The sequence below is a fragment of the Callithrix jacchus genome, chromosome X, assembly GCF_049354715.1.
Source record: "Callithrix jacchus isolate 240 chromosome X, calJac240_pri, whole genome shotgun sequence".
Taxonomy (NCBI): domain Eukaryota; kingdom Metazoa; phylum Chordata; class Mammalia; order Primates; family Cebidae; genus Callithrix; species Callithrix jacchus.
In genome coordinates, this window is record NC_133524.1 from 104633574 (window position 1) to 104654231 (window position 20658).

Consider the following 20658-nt stretch of genomic DNA (forward strand, 5'->3'; position numbering starts at 1 on the left):
AATTATCTTTTTTTTGTTTTGGAACTGTAAAATTTGCTGACCTTGAATCAGCATGAAGCTGATTCCATTACCTTTCCTACAGGCACAGGTAACAATCTTTAGTTTATACAAATCTGTGATCTAATGTTAACAAACCATGTCATTTAAAATGCCAAAAGCCTAAGAAATTACCTGTGGCTTAGTTCCATTTGTACTGCTTATTGAAGAACTCAGATGAATTTCCTTTTACACCCATAAAGCCTGTCACCTTAGACAATAAACTCAATATTTATGAAGCGTAAATGCCTTCAGTCATAACAGACAAAACTTTACTCTGATCACACTAAAAATAATAGAAATATATTTCCCCTGCTCTTAATTCTATCTCCAGCATTCAATAGTTTTATTCCATAAGATGCTTCTGATTAATGTTTGTTAAGGTTAGCACTCAAAATACTTCTGTAAAAAGAGTTTCTATATCAACAACACAGTTCATGTTTACAATACTCATTTTAGCTACTGATAATTAAGTCTTTGACCCAAAATTAATGCAAATGTGTAGGTTCACTTGGATCACTTATTTTAAGCAGTATTTGCAGCATAAAATTCAAATAAAAAATAATCTGAAAGTCACTTGGAGTTCATTAGATTTTATGACTAGTATCATTTAAGATGCTTCCCTAAATTGAGCTCAAGTTTATACTTACTAATTTCCTTTTGTTCTACATTTAATTAGCAATTCAGAAGATGGCTATTTAAAAGATTTTAGCTGCAGTCAAGCTTCACTAATTTTATTGACTGAGAGCTACCAAAAACTGAGAAATGTCTTTACTGAGGATTTCAAGGCTTACGTGAATTCTAACTAATTTGAAAGAAAAATTAGAAGACTGTTTCAACATTTTATTTTTTAGTTTCTGAAATACAAATCAAAATACATTTTTGTTACATGTCATTTTAACAAGCTTGACATTCTTTTCAATACAGGCTGATGCAATATAGGTACTTTAAAACTTCCTTTTAAGAAAACCATACATTTTATTTCAAAGTAAACAGCCCATTAAAAAAAAAGAATACATGGGTATATGGGCTACTGTTTTTCATTATTTTAGAGCACACCCACCAACTTAAAATTTGGTCCACTAAAATATGTGAATATCCCTCCTGTCACAAAAATAAATTAAACCTCATAGTTGAAAAAAACAGTAATGTTTGGCATAGACCTGAGTGAGCTTGACAAAAACAAGTTAGGATGTTTTCACTGTGTGGAGGGACATTACAGAATCCACATAGAAACATCTGGCAGAACAAAGAGCTTGTTGCTATTGAAGCTGTTCTGTTTCAGAGAGGGATGTAAGTAAGGTACATGAGAGGGGGCTGAAGACTCACAACAGCCACAGAATTAGTTACTCAAAATTAACTAGAATTCAATATAGAAGAATATATGACAACAGTAGAACAATCTCAACAGTTATTCAATGCCTGGAAAACAAGCTGTAAGCTTTGAACAAGTGACTCAGCAAGAACAACCGTCAATATGTTTATAAGACTTTGAAGGTGAAAAAACTTCATCATTCATAGATAATGTCTTGTGCACAACTACATTAGTTTCCAGGACACTGGGGACAACAACACAACATACAAAGTAAGAATAAATCCAAGCTGTTTAACCTTCTACCATTTTCTTGAGTATTAAATCCAGGCTACCTTTGGCCACTTGCAGGGGTGTCTTTTCTTCTTTATTCTCAATGTAAATACTTGCTCCTTGGGAAACCAGCAGTTTTGCTTCTTCCACTCTCTCCTCATCACAGGCTAAGTGTCTGAAATCAGGGACCACCACAGACCAATTAATCAATACCAACTCTATGTAATGGTTAGGATTTCCTGCTAGGTAGTCTAAAGTGCATATTATTAGGAAATGGTAATATTGGAGTGTTATTTAATCAAAAAATCAAAAAATAAACATCAGTTTGCATGGTGAGACTGTAAGTTAAAATTCCGCAAAAAAGCCTTGTAATACCAGATCGTAAATCATAATTCTGATTCTACTTACAGTAGAAGAAGGGATCTAAATGCCAGCTGAAGGAACAATTTTCTCATTTTACAGAGATTAGCAGCAGTTTACCTCAAATACCACATGTAATAATTCAGGGTTAGAATTTAGAAAAGCCCCAGTTCATAATCTATTAATAGTAATTCATGCAGCTTAAAGTTTGAAAAAGCAGTTTAAAATATTTTATCTCATTTAATCCACATATGTATAAGTTAGCAAAGTATTATTATCACAATTTTACAGTTGAAATGGTGACAGAGGTTAAAGTTCCTCCCTATGCTGACATTTGGCAGTAAACTGAGTGGAAGAAGATAACAACTTTTGCTACACACTTCAGAGTTTGCCAGGAGGGTATTAGGAGGCACTTTACATGTTGTTTTACTTAAACCTCACAAAAATCTAGTGAGGAAGGAATTATTATCCTTATATTACAGATGAGGAAATTAAGATTCAAGGAAGATTAAGTAACTTTCATAAGTTGTTTAGTGTAAGTATTTAATATTGTTAGTAAGTGGTAGAGTCTGAATTGAGTGAATGTCATCTAGCTACTCATAAATCCTATGTTCTTCCCAGGACTCTATCTTGTCTGACTTCTAGATTTCCTCTAGGCCATCCTGCCTTTGTATCTATGGAGAAAAGAAGTAGGACACACAGGTCTTTCTAAACAAGATCTTTTAGAATGCAGGAAAGGTTTTAAAAACTAAGAGTTAAGAAAGTATTTACAAAGTATTATTACTTTGTAAAAGTTGGTTTCAAGTCAAACTGGAAAAGGGTGAACCTCACTCTGGACTAAAAAGAAGACTCACAGAACTTCTGGTTCATGAAAAAGTCACCATTCAACAAAGAAGGAAAGTGGCCAAGTACTGTGGAAAAATACCAATTCCAGATGGATTCTAAGAGTTAAATGCAAAACAGTAACACTAACCCTCAATCAAAACCAATGAAATGTTAAAATAACCTATTAAAAGGTGAATGTTTAACTAATTTCAGGGTCAGAAAGAGCTTTCTAGTCATGAGGAAAGATGAATAGGCTTGACTATGTAGAAATTTTAAAACTTCTCTTGTTTAAAAGAAATTATTAACAAAATGAAAAGATAAACTAGGAAAAATATTTTCAACTAACATTGCAAAAAGGTAATATTTTACCATGTCAAATTAAGAGCACTTAAAACCCAGTGAAAATAAACTAATTCCCCAAAAGGAAACAGAGAAAGGGACACAAAAATTTACAATTAGATAAGAAATGTAATTAGCCATGGACATTTAAAAAAATGTTCAAATTCACTGATCATAAAAATGTAAATTACATCTATGAAATATCATTTTCATATGACAAAAGGACAATTTAGTGTTGGTGAGGGGTAGTAGGCACTCTTAAACTGCTGTTGGGAGTAAAATGATACAACTCCTCTGGAAGCAATTTGGCAACATACAGCAAGTCTTAAAATGTGTGTATTTTTTGACCCAGCAATTCAACTTCTAGGAGTCTATATGAACGTAATAATCAGAAGTATGGCCAAAAGTTTTTTTTATACCAAGTTGGTCAGTGTAGCATTATTATTATTTTAGAGACAAGGTCTTGCTCTGTTCCCCAGGCTGGAGTGTAGTGGTGTGATCAAAGCTCACTGTTACCTGGAGCTCCTGGGCTCAAGCAAACCTCCACCTCAACTTCCTGAGTAGTTAGTACTACAGGTGCATGCCACCATGCCTGGCTAATTTTTAAATTTTTTCTAGAGATGGGGGCAGGGTCTTGCTGTGTTGCCCAGGCTGATCTTGAACTCCTGGCCTCAAGTGATCCTTCTGCCTTGGCTTCCCAAAGTGTTGGGAGTACAGACATGAGCCATCCATGCCCAACTCAATATATGATTATTTATAATAGTGAAAAACTCAAAAAAATTTAAATATACAATAATAGAGAAATGATTGAATTATGGCACATCTATACAGTAGAATTTTATATAATCATTAAAAAGGTTTTAAACATATTTAATGACATTAGAAAATGCTTATAATATACTATGAGGTGAAAAGAACAAGATCTAAAACTACATATACAGTATGACCTCAACTTTGCTAAAAAAAAGAAAAAGGTGTAAAATATATACATTTGCATATAAAAGACCAAGAGGAAATACACAAGAATGTGATTAGTGGTTATTCCTTAATGGCAAGATAATAGGCAATTTTCATCTTTATATTTTGTGCACTTTAGCATTTTTGCCATTAACACATATTGCATTTATAAGCAGAATAAAAAAAAGAAATGCTGTGTATAAAAATTATTGCAAGAGGGCTAATGTCAGGTAGAATACAAATGACTGCTACTTGTCACTTACAGAGGAGTGTTACCCTCAGTGTCTTGGATATTTGTGGATGCTTTGTAGTACAGAAGGATATGAATCATCTTCAAGTTACCCTTGGCTGCTGCCCGGTGCATTGCTGTAGCCTCATAATGGTCCTTAGCATCTGGATTAGCCCCACCTTCTAGTAACATGACAGCAATCTGGAAAGTTGGAGAAGAAAGGAGAAAGCAATGAAGAGATCTATCTGTGTTTGTATACACTTTTGGAATTCAACAGATGTAGCCTAGAGATGGAACCATACCTCATGCCTGTTTTTGGAAGCTGCATAATGTAGGGGAGTACAGCCATTTTGATTGACAGCATTCACTTGAGCACCTTTTCCCAGAAGGGCTTTTACAATCTCATCCCGGCCAGCAGAAGCCGCAATATGAAGAGGAGACCAACCTGCCTAAAAAAGAAGTAGGTAGTAGAAACACCAGGGGAAAAAGGTACAAGGATTAGTGCTAACACTTATGCAGAGTTTACAAGGAGCTTTATAAAGGCAAAAAAAAAAAAAATGCCTACAAAAAAGGTTCCAGTCTTATTCCTCAAAAATCTAATCCTAATATAACCAATACCATGACAATTTAAGTCTCTTTATATAGCAGAAAGTTACCTAGGTCCTCATTATTCAGTCCATGTTCACACACAAAAAAATTCCAACATAATAGAAAGAGTTTATGGTCTTTTAGGGTTCACCATAACAAGCCCTGATCTGTAGGATTACTTTTTAAAATTTTTATAGACAAGGTCTCAGTCCTTAGTCAGTCACCCAGGATAGAGCACAATAGCTCACTACAGCCTCAGACTATTGGGCTTGAGCAATCCTCTTACCTCAGCCTCTCCTGTGTTTACCTTACATCACAGAGTATGAGTGGCAAACATATCTTTGTAAAATAATGCAACCATGAGTCTCATGCTTGATCACAAGGGCCATACTGTAACTTTCCAATCATAAAGGTTACAATTTTGTTTATGAGCTTAACGCACAGGCTTCAGTTAACACCAGTCTGGAGTATAAAGATAACTGAGAATTTATCGACTCAACTTTGTCAAAGTACTCACATCATCTTTATCATTCACTGGCACTCCAAGTTGCAACAAAAATTCAACAATTTCTGTGTGTCCAGCTGAGCAAGCCCAGTGCAATGCAGTTCTGCTGTCCTACATGGGAAATAGAGAAGCAATAAAATAAACATTCTTGAAGAGAAATAGAAGGCAAAAAAGCAAGAAAAAATAATACTGGTGCTGGCAAATCTATAGTTTGGAAATACGAAATGCAGAGCACTGGATCCTCAGGTGGGTAACCTTAAACCATATTACTTCCTAGTATAAGGCAGATAGATGAAGGTTTAAGTAACATGGGGGGAATGACAGTGATAAATGTACATTATTCTGGCCTGAATATGACAAAGAAAGCAGTAGAGCAAGAAACTGATTTTAATGCTTTGACAGAAATACATCTTTGGTTGTTTTACTATTACAGTATTTATATACTTTTATGCCAGGCACTGTGCTGGGAGTTTTACATGTATCATATCATTTAATTCCTACCATTCTATACAGTGCTTATTATCTCCATTTTTCAGATGAGGAAACTAAAACTCCTCAGGGTAAGCCACTTGGGGACGGTCATATGGATACTAAATAGTGAAGTTGGGACACGACTGTCAGTGAATTTCTAATTCTGAAATCTCTACTGCCACAGTGACCTCAAGTTAGATGCTGTAGAAAGAACACATGAATCTAATGGAAGAAATGTTCATTAAACTAGTTGAAATTATCTATAATTTAAAATTATAAATAAATTAGAAATATAATTTAGAAAACAACAGAGAGCAAGAAAATTACTTTTTATAAAAAATAATAAGCTATGGCCAGTGTGGTGGTTTACACCTGTAATCCCAGCACTTTGGGAGGCTGAGGTAGGCAGATCACTTGAGGTCAGGAGTTGGAGACCAGCCTGGCCAATATGGTGAAACCCCGTCTCTACTAACAAAACAAAAATTAGCCAGGTGTGGTGGGCACCTGTAATCCCAGCTACTTGGGAGTCTGAGGCAGGAGAATCACTTGAACCCAGGAGGCAGAGGTTGCAGTGAGCTGAGACTTCGCCACTGCACTCCAGCCTGGGGAACAAGAGCGAAACTCCGTCTCAAAAAGAAAAAAAAAAAACCGGTAGTCATATTTGTCCAAGGGAATAACTATTTGCAGTGACCGCTGTACTTCTTAGCCCCATAGAATAGAAAATGGTATTTTCAGTTCTATTACAAAAAATTTCAAACACATAAAAATTGAGGTAATACAATAGAGACCCACACGCCTACCGCTTAGATTTAACAAACATCTTGCCCTATTTGCTTTATCTAGTTTTTTTCCTTGCTGAGTTTTCTAGAAACAAATCCTAAATATCAGGATTTTCACTTTTCAGTATGTAAAAAATAAAAGCATTTCTTATATGAGATCATTACACTTATTAAAATTAACACTAACTCCTTTAGAATGTCTAATATCCGATCTGTATTCAGATTTCCCCAACTGCCTCCCAAATGTCTTTTTGCAGTTGGTTTGTTTAAATCAGGAACCAAACAAGATCCATAAATTGATTTGTTATTGTTTTTGAGGTCTTTTTATCCTGAATCGCTCCCTTCCCTTTTTAGGCCACTGACTTGACTGAAGAATGGTTAAATTTCCAATGGAGTATCATTAAATCCTAACAATATAAATTATTACATTTAAATTTAAATCCTTAAATATCTAGTGATTTAAATTTTAAAAAAAGGTAAACTAGGTAAAGGTAAGGCCATTTTCAGGTTGAGTAATAAAGTTCCAGAAAAAACAGTCTCTTGGGTTCTAATTCTCCCCCAAAAGACACAAAATGGAGATTTGTAAGTATGAGACACTGTCTCACTAGGGCCTAGCACACTGCCTGCGAAACACAAGGCCATCTATAAATATTTGTGGGCTTACTGAGGGCACTGAGAATCCCAGAAACTAAGGATGAAAACGGTCCTGTGAACAGAAGGGCAGAAACACTTCTGAACATCCTTTCACTTTTGTCTGCCTCTGTTTAGAATGTCCACTCATTCCCCTATGGAAATCCCATTCATGCTTTAAAGTCTAACTATCCCTTCCTTGCAAAGCCTTTTCCAATTAATGACAGTCATATTCGGCATCAGAACCTCCTATTCGGTATCAGATCCCCTATTACATGGTGCCTCCTAAAGCACCATGTAAACTTTTTGGTCGGGTATTTACCACAATTTGTAATCGGACATGTTTTTATGCTTATTTTATTGTCTGCTTCCACTCCACCGTATCTCCAGCTCCTAGCAAACTGCCTGACACAGAAGGGGCGTTCAATTACACATGTTTTACAGAATACAGTTACTAATAAAGGTAAAAAGAAAAAAATCTATCTAAAAAGCTTTCCTTTTCACGGATTGGGAGTTTCTGAGAAACGCGGTAGACGTTCTAGAACTATCCAAAAATCAAGGAGCGGCGCTCCAGGCCAAAAAGAAAAGTATCTGAGGTCTGAGGGGCTAGCTCCCGCAGGCCAATCGCGAGTCCTGAGGTGACCCCGGGGGACTCCTTGGGGCGCTGGGGGCGGGGTTCTTCTCCTCACAGAAACAGGGCCTCCGCTAGGGCAGGGCCCCGACAGCCACGTAGGGCTTCCCCGACGCCGCCGGCTTCGGAGAGACCCTAGCGTTGCTTTACCTGGTCAGTTCTAGTAGCCAGGGATTTATCGGCCTGAATACTCTCCTTCAACTCTTCCAGCTTCCCGCTGTAGGCCAGGTTGCAGACCATTAGGTTAGACACACACCCCTCCATTTCGCTTTCCCAGTAACTCCTTAAAGCGCGACCAACGCCCGCCTTCCGTCGCCGGCTCCGACTGCCAGTCAAAACAGCCGTTAGAGCTCCACCAATCACTGGCCTCTTTCGCTCCCTTTTCCTTTCCCATCGCGCGGCCCTCTGGGAGTTGCAGTTTGAAGGCAGTTCCTGTCGGGGAGACGCCTTTGCGGCCCTCACAGACTTGGCCCCTAGCAGTGCGGAACTACATGTCCCAGGGTTCCTTGCGAGCGTCCGTAGTCAAGTTGCCGGTGGAATTGGCCCAGGATGACAGCTGGAGAATGGAGTCAGGTACGGGGAGCGGCTTTGAGAGGAACCGAGTGAAAGAGCCGGGGTGGGTAGTCGCTGTTGGGTCGTTGAGTCGGCCACACGAAGCGGGTGCGGGGGCACGGCAAGAGAGTTATGGAAGCCTAAAGGTCCTGTCCCCCAGGGTCCCTGACCTGCAGTGGCAGGCGGAAGGGACAAGGATTGGAGCTGAGTACTACCTTCTGAGCTCGAACCGGTGACTGTGGCTACCCTCCCCCTCCCTGCCACCGCCCAGGGAGTGGAAAGAAGTGGGGGTTAATTACTCTGACCTCTCGGCAGAGTGGCGTCAGGACAGGGTTCTACCACAGCAGTGATATCATATGGCACCGTACTGAGGTGATGAGCCAGGGTGATGCCAAAGGCAGGGTCTGATGCCGTGGGAGCCACTTGATACCTAAGAGACCTCGGTGAGTCCATAGCCTGGTGACATCACAACTTAATGAGGGTCATCTTAAGGATACTGGGCTGTGGTGTTGGCACTTTAATATTACGATATTAACTATGTTATCAAGGCTTTGCTACAACTATTAAGCTAATAGTGTTTCTTTTAATAGAAATCCCAAATAGTGCCATAGCAGAAGCAATGCAAGACTTATCCTTTATAGGGCATATCCAGAGGACATTATGCCACAACTAGGTAATGATAAGAATACTTTCAAGACAGAGACTGATTATGTTAATGTTTATCCTAGTATAGTGTAGAAGAGGAGTCAGGAAACTTTCTATAAAGAGCCAGATAGTAAATACTTTAGGCTTTGTAGGCCAAAAGACAAAATCAAGAATATTTTGTTGGTACTTTTATGACAAGAGAGAAAATAAACTTCAACAAATGTTTATTGATGAAATTCAAAATATAATAATAGTAATTGAGTACTTTTTTGTAATACAGGACTACCAATAAGAAGAAAAGAATTATTTTTAGGGGATAGTATTTTGCTTAATTGGGGATCAGAGTTAGTGTTTCCTATTGTCAAAATAGATTTTAAATATTCATCTGATAATGCTGATCTGTTATGAGCTTTTTACCTATTTAATCTTTGAAAATGTCATTTTACACAGATGGGTACTGCCAAATACTGATATCAATTCATAAACATATACTTTTTTCTTTTTCTTTTTATTTAAATGAATTTTTCAAAAATTTTAGAATAGTCTTAGATTTATAAAAAAATTGCAAGGTTAGTAGAGTTCCCTCACTCAGGATAAGGTACATTTTATATATCATAAAATTCACTCATTTCAAGTGCATAATTAAATGATTTTTGGTAACATTACTAAATTGGGGCAACCATCACCATAAATCAGTTTTAGAACTTTTTTATTACCCCCCAGTAAGCTCTCTCATGCCCATTTATAGTTAATCAATCCTCTGTCCCACTCCCAGCCCCAGACACCCACTAATCTACTTTTTGTCTCTATAAATTTGCCTGTTCTCGACATTTTATGTAAATGAAATCATATAATATGTGGTATTTTGCATCTGATTTCTTTCACTTACCATATTTTTGAGATTCATCCATATTGTAGCATGTATCAGTACTTCCTCACTTTTTTATTGCCAAATAGTATTCCATTTTATGAATATAACGTATTTTTGTCTATCTACTCACCGTTTGATAGACACACAACTTTCCAGTTTTTGGCTACTATGACTAGTGCTGCTAAGAAGATTAGTATGTAAGTCTTTGTATGGATATATTTTTTCATTTCTCTTTAATAGATACTTAAGGGTGGAGTTACTGGAACACAGGGAAAATTTATGTTGAACTTCTTAAGAAACTGTAAAACTGTTTTCCAAAATGGCAGCAACATTTTGCACTTCCACTAGCAATGTATGAGAGTTCCTGTTTCTCCACATCCTTGCCAATATTTGTTATTTACTATGTTTTTTATTATAGCCATCCTAAGTGGGTTTAAAATGATGTCTCATTGTGGTTATAATTTATAATATTGTGAGCATATTTTCATGTGCTTATTAGCCATTCGTATATCTTCTTCAGTGAAGTGTCTGTTATATCTTTTTACCATTTTTAAATTGGATTGTCTTTTTATTGTTGAGTTGTAAGGATTGTTTATGTATTCTAGATCAAGTTCCTGACAGATATATGATACGCACATATGTTCTCTCAGTTTCCTGCTTGCCTTTTTCTTTTCTTGATGTGTCTTTTGAAGTGAAAATGTTTTGAATTTTGGTGAGGTCCAATTTATCATTTTTCTTTCTTTCATGGACCATTCTTTTGGTGTTGTACTTAGGAAGTCTTTGCCTAATTGCAAGGTCTCAGTGATTTTCTCCAATGTTTTCTTCTAAAAGCTTTATTACTTCATCTCTTACATTTATTTATTTATATATTTTTTAAAATTTTATTTTTGAGACACTGGAGTGCAGTGGCGGGATCTCGGCTCACTGCAACCTCTGCCTCCCTGGTTCAAGTGATTCTCCTGCTGCAGCCTCCTGAGTAGCTGGGATTACAGGCACCAGCCACGATGCCCAGCTAATCTTTGTATTTTTAGTAGAGATGGGGTTTCACCATGTTGGCCAGGCTGGTCTTTAACTCCTGACCTCAGGTCATCCACCAGCATTGGCCTCCCAAAGTGCTGGGATTATAGATGTGAGCCACATCTCTTACATTTAAGTATATGATTCATTTTGAATTCATTTTTCTCTATAATGTGAGATGAGAATCTAAATTCATCTTTTCACATGGGGATATAGAAATTGTCCTTGCACCATTTGCTGAATCTCTTATCATTAACATCTTATATTGCTATGCTATCTTTGTCACAACTAATAAACCCATATTGGTATATTGCTATTAACTATATCCCATGCTTTTTTTTCCAGTTGTACTAGTTTATCTCTAGAGATGCCCCATCTAGGATACAATATTACATTTAGTCCTTGTATCTCCTTAGCCTCTTCTGGTTAGTGATACTTTCTCAGACTTTTCTTGTTTTGGTGACTTTGACAGTTTTAAGGAGTACTCGTCAGATACTTTGTAGAAAATTCCTCAATTTGGGTTTATCTGATGTATTTTTTATGCTTAGACTGATTTTACATGTTTGGAAGAAAGTCTGCAGAAGTCAAGTACCACATTCTCATCATATACTATCAAGGTTACACAAACATGATTTTAATTGAGCATATTCATTGCTTGGAATAGAATTCTGTTCTTCTCTTAATAGTGCCTTTTAGCATTATACTGGCAGATTAACCACTTCCAACTGAAAGTTTGGTGAAAGCTGCTCAATTGCACAGTTAAATGGATTCTGGAATATGGAAATAGCCTTTGCACTTGCTTCAAGGTCCAAACACTGCTGCTGGAACTGTAGTCTGAACTCAGAAAATATATATGCTGCAAATTTGTATGAAAATAGAGATCTTGCTTCTTGTTTTGACTTTTATTTCATTTTATTTCATTTAAGACGGGATCTCACTCTGTCACCCAGGCTGGAGTGCAGCGGCACAATCTTGGCACACTGCAACCTCTGCCTCCCTGGCTCAAGTGTTTCTCCTGCCTCAGCCTTCAGAGGTGCATGCCACCACACCCAGCTAATTTTTGTATTTTTAGTAGAAACAGGGTTTCACCATATTGACCAGGGTGGTCTCCCAACTCCTGACCTCAGGTGATCCTCTCAAAGTGCTAGGATTACAGGCATGAGCCACTGCACCCGGCCTATTTTATTTTTAATTTTTTGAGATGGAGTCTTGCTCTGTCGCCCAGGCTGAGGTGCAGTGGCATGATCTTGGCTCACTGCAGCCTCCACCTCCCAGGTTCCAGCGATTCTCCTGCCTCAGCCTCCCGAGTAGCTGGGATTACAGGCATATGCCACCACACCAGGCTAATTTTTGTATTTTCAGTAGAGACAGCGTTTCACCATGTTGGCCAGGCTGGTCTTGATCTCCTGACCTCAGGTGATCCACCCACCTCGGCCTCCCAAAGTGCTGGGGTTATAGGCATGAGCCACCAAGCCTGGCCTATTTATTTGTTATTGAAACAGGGTCTTCCTCTGTTGCCCAGACCAGAGTGCAGTGGCATGACCACCTCCACAGCTCAAACGATCTTCTCACCTCAGCCTCTAGAGTAGCTGAGACTACAGGCATGCACCAATACACCTAGTTAATTTATGATTTTTTGTAGATACAGGGTATCACTATGTTGCCCAGGCTGGTCTTGAACTCCTGGGTTCAAGTGATCCTCCCACCTAGGTCTCCCAAAGTGCTGGGATTACAGGTGTGAGCTACCATGTGCAGCTGAGATTTCATTTATTTATTCTGGTTACTTATCTAGGAGTATAATTGCTGGGTCATATCAGGACTCTGTTTAACCTTTTGAGAAACTTTCAGACTCTTTATGAAAGTGGCTGTACCATTTTACCTTTCCATCAGCAATGTTTGAGGGTTCAGATTTATCCACTTTTTTTTTTTTTTGACAGAGTCTCACTCTGTAACCCAGGCTGCAGTGCAGTGGCATGATCTCAGCCCACTGCAACCTACGCCTCCCAGAATCTAGCGATTCTTGTGCCTCAGCCTCCTGAGTAGCTGATTACAGGCAGGTACCACCATGCTGGCTAATTTTTGTATTTTCAGTAGAGATGGGTTTTTGTTATGTTGGCCAGGCTGGTCTGGAACTCTTGTCATCAAGTGATCTGCCCACTGTGGCCTCACAAAATGCTGGGATTATAGGTGTGAGCCAATGCACCCAGCCAAATTTCTCCATATCTTTACCAATACTTATGAATATCTATCTTTTTTATTATAGGTATTCTAGTGAGTGTAAAGTGGTATTTCATTGTGGTTTTATTGTTTTGACTTGTGACAGCACAGGAAGTGGATAAAGCATCTTGACATTACTTGTGATTTAAACAATATTAATTGTCAAAATGACTTCACTACAGTTTAAGTTTAACATATAAGCATTGTTTTGCCTTGTAATTTTAGGTTGAATTCATTAATAAACATTATCAAGCCTGCATCAAAAGTTAGTTTCCAAAGCTATTAAGTGTTCCCTAACAGTGTTTGAAGGTGGTTCTTGCAACCATTTAAAAATGTGAGAATCATTCATACCTTGCTTGCCACACAAAAACATGAGATGGGCTGAATTTAGCCTGACAGTCATAGTTGGTGTAGAGCAGAAGTGCCGTGCATATAGCAGATATTCAATAAATACTTATCTAGTTGATTATGGAGGTACAGTAGGCCTGTGTTGTGGTATTCACAAAGTATTGGGTATAGTGACGTTTCACCATAATAATGCATCAAGTACTTGGATCTGATTGCTACAAACAGCTGGAAAAACAATTCCAAGTGCCTTTCCTACTGAGTGACTTGTTTGGGTTATCATCTTGTATAAACAGTATATTTTGCTTTTATTTTATTTGATGTGACATCGTAGTTAACTTTCAATTCTGAGTCCTTTAAGGACAAGGGTAAGTTATCCTTTAACTTTTTGAAAGCTGCAAGAAAAATCAGTTTTAGAGGAGGAAGTCTCTTCTCTTTTGTGGCTGGCCCCAAGTTATGGAGGAATGATGTGGTTGCTGTTTATGTCCATTAAGAGACAAAGGGGGCCCCGTTAGGGTCTGACTCCGTTGCTGCTCTTATGATTGAATGTTCCCTATTGCCTTTTTCACTGAAATCCTGGATTCTATTCTAGATGCTAGAACAAGCTAAGTTCATCTTCCAGACTTGAAGAATAATGCCAATAATAACTAGCATTTATAGATCACATTGTCAGATACTGAACTTATCTTATGTAATCTTCACATCAGCTCTATGAGGTCGGTACTATGATCCTGCAGCCCCTATCTTTTTTTAAAATGAGAAAACAGGCACAGAGGAGTGAAGTTACATGCCCAAGGTCACACAGTTTAGTTGGAGCTATAGTAGAAATCCAGGAGATCTGCCCCCAAGTCCTACTACTTAACCACTGCAACTTGCTGCAAAATATTGCTGAAAATGGAATTATGTATAAATGAAATCCCATTTTATAATGCAATATAAAATGCTGTCAGAGTTCTTTGAGCTGTAACTCTCTACCTGTGATTTTGGGGAAATGACAAGATTTTCATGCTCTAGAACAGCACTTTCCAATAGAACTTTCTGTGGTGATGGTAAACTTCTATATCTATGCTGTTCTAGTATGGTAACCATAACCACATGTTGTTCTTAAAGACTTGCAGTGTGTCTGGGAGCTGAATTTTTAATGGCATTTAATTTTAATTGTTTTACATGTAAACAGTTTTGTATGGTTCATTATTAATCATTTTGGACAGTGCAGAGAGAGATCATTTCCTCCCACTTGTTCCTTTCTAATTAACAGTAAATATTTTACCCAATGCAAATATTCTTTCCATAGCACAACAGGAAATAAATATATTCTATACTGAAAACAACTTGAGGGTATATGCAAATCAATTAACTGCATGACAGTTGCAGGAACAGGTTCTAGGTTATCCATCATGAAACTTATCCATTCCCAGCACTTACTAGTTAAGATTCCGTAACTGGCTCAGAAACCCTTTGTAATTGATTTTTCACTGCTTACAAATGTAATTTATGTGGTTTATTGCACTTTACAATTGTCAGTTGCTTGGTTTAAGATGAGACATTTTAATCTGTGGCTCTAATTTTTTTAATCTCATGTTTTGATCCTACATGTTAAATGTCCTTGGTATTATATGTCACTGGTCTATACAAACCTTCCCCATTTAAAAGTAATCTCTTCACAAAACTGGCAAAGTGTTATAGGCTATTATAATAAAGCACTTTAAGTTTACTCTGAGTTTTAGCTTCCACACACTTGTTCTAAGTTATTTGCTTATAAAGTGGTTTCTTTTTTTTCATACGTTTTATTATGAATAATAAAAATCTCGCAAGAATTTGCAGAGGTAGTACAGAAAGGCCCTATATAATCTTCATCTGGTTACTTCAGTCATTACATTTCACATAATTATAATACAATATCAAAACCAGGAAACAGATATTGGAATGATCTATGTCTATAATTCTCTGTTCTTTTATGATGTGCAGATTTGTTTAACCATCATCACAATCAAGAAATATTCCATCTTTCCTGTGCTACCTCTTTATAGTCACACCCACCACCTACCCCCACCATTGATAAACCCTGACAAATGCTAATTTGTTCTCCTTTTCTATAATTGTCCTTTTAGGAATTTTATATATAATTAAAATTATTTAATTTTTAGAATCATAAAGTATATGATCTTTTCCATTATTTTTCATTCAGCATAATACATTTCAGACTCATTCAGATTGATATCAATAGTTAATTCCATCTTATTGCTGAGAAATATTCCATGATATGGAGGTACCAAAGTTTGTTTAACCATTCTTGTATTGAGGGACAATATTAAATTTCCAGTTTTTGGCTATTACAAAGAAAACTCGTTTTAACATTGAGCACAGAGTTTTGTGTAAATGGAAATTTTTATCTCTCTGAGATAAATGCCCAGGAGAACAATTACAAGATGTGATCGTAAATACATGTTTAATTTTAAATGAAACTGGTGAACTATTTTTCCAAAGTGGCTGTACCATTTTGTATTCTCATCAGCAATGGTATGAGAGGTCTAGTATCTCCACATCCTTTCCAGCATTTGGTATTGTCACTATTTTTTTTTTAAGTTTTAGCCATTGTGTTAGGTGTGTAGTGCTATATTACTGATTTGATTTGCATTTATCTAATGGCTAATAACGTTCAACAGCTTTTCATGTGTTTATTTGTCATCTCCTTATCTTCTTCAATTAAATATCTCTTTATATCTTTGGCCCATTTTCTAATTGTATTGCATTGTTTGTTTTACTGTTAAGTTTTGAGAGTGCTTTATGTGTTCTAGATACCAGTTCTTTGTCAGATATGTAGTTTAAAAATGTTCTCTTCCAGTCTGTGGCTTGTCTTTTCATCTTAATAGGATTTTCCACAGAGAAAGAGCTTTTAATTTTTATGACATTCAACTTATTGATTTTTTCCCTATTATTGATTGTGTTTTTGTTGTTACATCTAAGAACTCTTCACCAAGTCCTAGGTCTCAAATATTTTCTCCTAGATTTTCTTCTGAAAATACTATAGTTTTACATTTTACATTCAAGTTCATGATCCATTTTAAGTCAATATTTGGCATAAAATATGAAGTTTAGGTCAAGGTTAATTTTTTTGGATTATTGATATCCAGTTGCTTCAGCTCCATTAAATTGATTTTGCACTGTAGTAAAATATAAGTATGCCAGACTTGTGTATATATCTGTTTCTGAGTTTTCAAATCTGATTAATTGATCTACATATGTGTCCCTCTGCCATACCACAGTGTTGAATACTATAGCTCTATAATAAATCTTAAAATTGGATAGAGTGATTCCTCCTAGTTTGTTGTTTTCAATATTGCCTGTTCCTTTAACTTTCCCTGTAAATTTTAGAATAAGCTTGCCTATATCTGAAAAAAGTTTGCTGAGATATTGATAAGAGTTCTATTAGACCTGTATACCCGTTTAGGGAAAACTGACATCTTTATTATACTGAGTCTTCCAATCCATGAGCACTATATATCTCTCCCTTAATTTAGATGTCTTTTATTTATTTTATCAGCACTGTTCAGTTTCATCATGCAAATCTGGTATGTTTTGTTATAATTATACATAGCATTTCATTTTTGCAGTGACTATTATTATATTTTGAATTTTGGTTTCCATGTATTAATTTATAGTATATAGAAATATAAATGATTTTTGTATGATAGTCTTGCATACTGAAAGCTTGCGGAATTCACTGATAGTTCTAGGGAGTTAAAAGGTATTTTTCTGATTTTGTGGGTTTTTTTTCTTTTGTTTTGGTTGATTTTTTAGGGCTTTCTATGTGGACCATCTTGTCATCTGCAGAGAGGGCAGTGATATTTCTTCCTTTCTACTCTGTGTCTTATGTTGTGAGTATGTTATGTCAGTGGTGAGAGCTGAATTCTTGCCTTGTTCCAGTGTTAGGGAAGAAGAAGTTAGTCTTTCAGCATCAACTATAATGTTATCTGTAGTTTTTTTTTTTTTGTAGATATCCTTTTTCAAGTTTAGATAGTTCCCCCTTGGTTTCTAGTTTTCTGAGAGTGTTTATCATGAATAACTATTGAATTTTGCCAAATACCTTTTGCATCAATTTATCAATTGATGATCTTGTGATTTTTCTTCTTCAGTTTGTTAATGAAGTGAATTACACTAATTTATTTTCAAATGTTGAACTTGCCTTGCATCCTTGGATAAAACATATTTGGATGTGGTGTATAATTTTTTTATATGTTGCTGAATTATATTTTCTAGTATTTGCTGGGGATTTTTGCCTCTATCCATGAATGATATTGGTTTGCCATTTAATTTTTTGGTACTGTCTTTGTCTGATTTATGTATCAGTGCAATATTGGCCTTATAATAAGAGTTAGGATGTAGTCTTTCCTCTTCTGTTTTCTAGAAGACATTGTATAATATAAGTGTTAATTCTTCTTTAAGTATTTGGTAGAAGGCCGCAGTGAAATCATTCAGGCCCAGATGATTTCAATGAAGAATTATTTCTTTGGAGTTTTAAAATTATATATTCAATTTTCTTAATACTTACCAAGCTATTCAAATGACCTAATTTCTATTGAGTGAATTGTGGTGGTTTGTGCTTTTCAAGGAATTTATCCAGCTTATCTAAATTATCTACTTTATACATGCATATTTGTGGTAGTAATCCCTTTTGGTGTTTGCAAGCTCTATAATTATATCTCCTGTTTCATTCCTGATATTGATGATTTGTGTCCTTTCTTTTTTTATTTGTCAGATTTGCTAGAGTTTTGTGAATTTTATGAGGCTTTTCAGAGAGCTACCTCTTTGTTTCATTGATGTTCTCCATTGATTTTCAGTTTTCAATTTCATTAACTTCTGCTCTTTTTTCCTTGCTTCTGCTTGCTTTCAGTTTACTTTGATCTTTTCTAGTTCTTTAGAGTGGGAAATTAGATGATTAATTTCAGCATTTCCTCTTCTCTAAGTTAAGCATTTAGTGCTATGAATTTCCAACTCAGCACTGCTTTAGCTGCATGTCATGTATTTTTTAATCACAGTAAAAAAGCATAGCATGAGATCCAGTTCTTAAACTTTTAAGCGTACAGTACAATATTGTTAACAATAAACACAATGTTTTACAGCAGTACTCTAGAAATTTTTTATTTTGAATGACTGAAACTCTATGCTTATTGAACAGCAACTCCCCATTTCCCACCCCTCACCAGCCACCTGGCAAATACCATTTTACCTTCTGTTTCTATGAGCATAGCTAGTTTAGATAACTTATATTAAGTGGAATCATGAGATATTTGCCCTTTTGTGTCTGGCTTATTTCATTTAACATAATGTCTTCAAAGTTCATCCATATTGTAGCATATGGCAAGCTTTATTCTTTTTTATGGCTGAATAACATTCCGTTATATGTATATACCACATGCTTCATCCATTTATCTGTGGATTGGCATTAGGTTGTTTCCACCTCTTGGATATTGTGAATAATACTGCAATTAACATAGGAGTGCAAATACCTCTTCAAGATGCTGATTTCGATTCTTTTGAATATATCCCTAGAAGTGGGATTGTTGGATCATATGGGAAATTTTAGGTTTTTAAGGAACCTCCATATTCTGTTCTATACCAACTGCACCATTCTACACCCACACCAGCAGTGCACAAGGTTCCAACTTCTCCACATTCTTGCCAGCACTATTTTTTGTTTTTTGGATAATGGCCATCTTTACAGTTATGAAGTTATACTCCATTGTTGTTTTGGTTTGCATTTCCCTGACAATTAGTGATGTTGAGCATCTTTTCATATACCTGTTGGTCATTTGCATATCTTCTTTGGAGAAATGTCTATTCAAGTCCTCTGCTCATTTTTTAATTGGATTATTTGGTGAGGTTTTTTTGTTGCTGTTATGGAGCTAAATAATTTAGATATTGAACCCTATTAGATGGTTTGCAAATATTTTCTCCCATTCTGTAGGTTACCTTTCATTCTGTTGTTTCCTTTGCTGTACTGAAGCTTTTTAGTTTGAGGTAGCACCACTTGTCTGTTTTTACTTTTATTGCCTGTACTTTTGGTGTCAAATACAAGAAATCATTGCCAAGACCATTGTCATGATGCTTTCCTTCTATGTTTTCTTCTGGGACTTTTGCAGTTGCAGGTCTTACATTTAAGTTTTTAATTCATTTGGAGTTGATTTTATATATAGTGTGAAATAAACATCCACTTTATTTATTTATTTTTTTTGAGATGGAGTTTTGCTGTTGTTACCCAGACTGGAGTGCAATGGTACGATCTTGGCTCACCGCAACCTCCGCCTTCTGGGTTCAAGCAATTCTCCTGCCTCAGCCTCCCGAGTAGCTGGGACTACAGGCGCGCACCACCATGCCCAGCTAATTTTTGTATTTTTAGTAGAGACAGGGTTTCACCTTGTTGACCAGGATGGTCTCAATCGCTTGACCATATGATCCACCCACCTCGGCCTCCCAAAGTGCTGGGATTATAGGCGTGAGCCACCACGCCCGGCCTATATTTTTTATTTCTATGTTGAGACTTTCTTTTTATAAAAATATTTGTTTGTAGCATGTTTGTAATTGCTTGTTGAAACCTTTTTAAGATGACTGATTTAAAATCCTTGTTAGATTAATTCCAATCTATGTCATATCAATGTTGGTGTCTGTTGAATGTCTTTTCTCATTTAAGTTGAGATGTACCTGGTTCCTTTTATCATGAGTGATTTTCTGTTGTATCTTGGACATTTTATGAGACTCTGGATTTTATTTTAATCTTCTGTTTTAGTAGGCCTACTTTGACATCATTCTGGTGGGGGAATGGGAGCACAGTTTTGCTACTCAGGTAGGGGTGGGAGTCAAATTTCCTTACTCACCACCCATTGATAACCAGAATAGGGGTAGGGATGCCATTATTACTAGGCAGGAGTGGAATTCGAGGATCCTCACTAGGCCTCCACCATCACCACTGACACCTCCTGAGGCATCCACTGATAGGCCTCTACAACCATCATATGCTGGGGTACTTATTACTGCCTGGCAGGGATGAAAGTCCCAGATCTCCACTGAGTCATTTC

General features: G+C 36.6%; 2 protein-coding genes across 10 annotated transcripts in view; one reads left to right on the forward strand and one right to left on the reverse strand.

Annotated features, from left to right (window-relative positions):
- Positions 1-864: 864 nt before the first annotated feature.
- On the reverse strand, positions 865-8221 carry PSMD10 (proteasome 26S subunit, non-ATPase 10). Of its 2 annotated transcripts, none has more exons than XM_003735795.6 (5): positions 8086-8221; positions 5437-5535; positions 4634-4780; positions 4445-4532; positions 865-1796 (listed from the first exon to the last, which is right to left on the reverse strand). In XM_003735795.6, the coding sequence occupies exons 1-5, from the start codon at positions 8197-8199 to the stop codon at positions 1789-1791; spliced, it is 456 nt and encodes a 151-aa protein (XP_003735843.1). In that variant the 5' UTR covers positions 8200-8221; the 3' UTR covers positions 865-1788. The 2 variants fall into 2 exon arrangements, with proteins under 2 accessions (XP_003735843.1, XP_002763200.1); XM_002763154.7 differs by having other exon boundaries at positions 4366-4532.
- A 232-nt stretch (positions 8222-8453) lies between these two features.
- Positions 8454-20658, forward strand: part of ATG4A (autophagy related 4A cysteine peptidase) — a 56324-nt gene continuing 44119 nt past the window's right edge. For 4 of the 8 annotated variants that reach the window (XM_078363005.1, XM_078363006.1, XM_035289320.3 and 1 more), the window contains exon 1: positions 8454-8508. Coding sequence is in view for 2 of the 8 variants with exons in the window: in XM_035289320.3 (XP_035145211.2) it covers positions 8499-8508 (10 nt within the window). In the remaining 6 variants the exon portion in view is untranslated. Of the gene's footprint in view, positions 8931-20658 lie in introns of all 8 variants that reach the window. The other 4 variants (XM_035289328.3, XM_054251050.2, XM_035289327.3 and 1 more) reach the window with 2 other exon arrangements.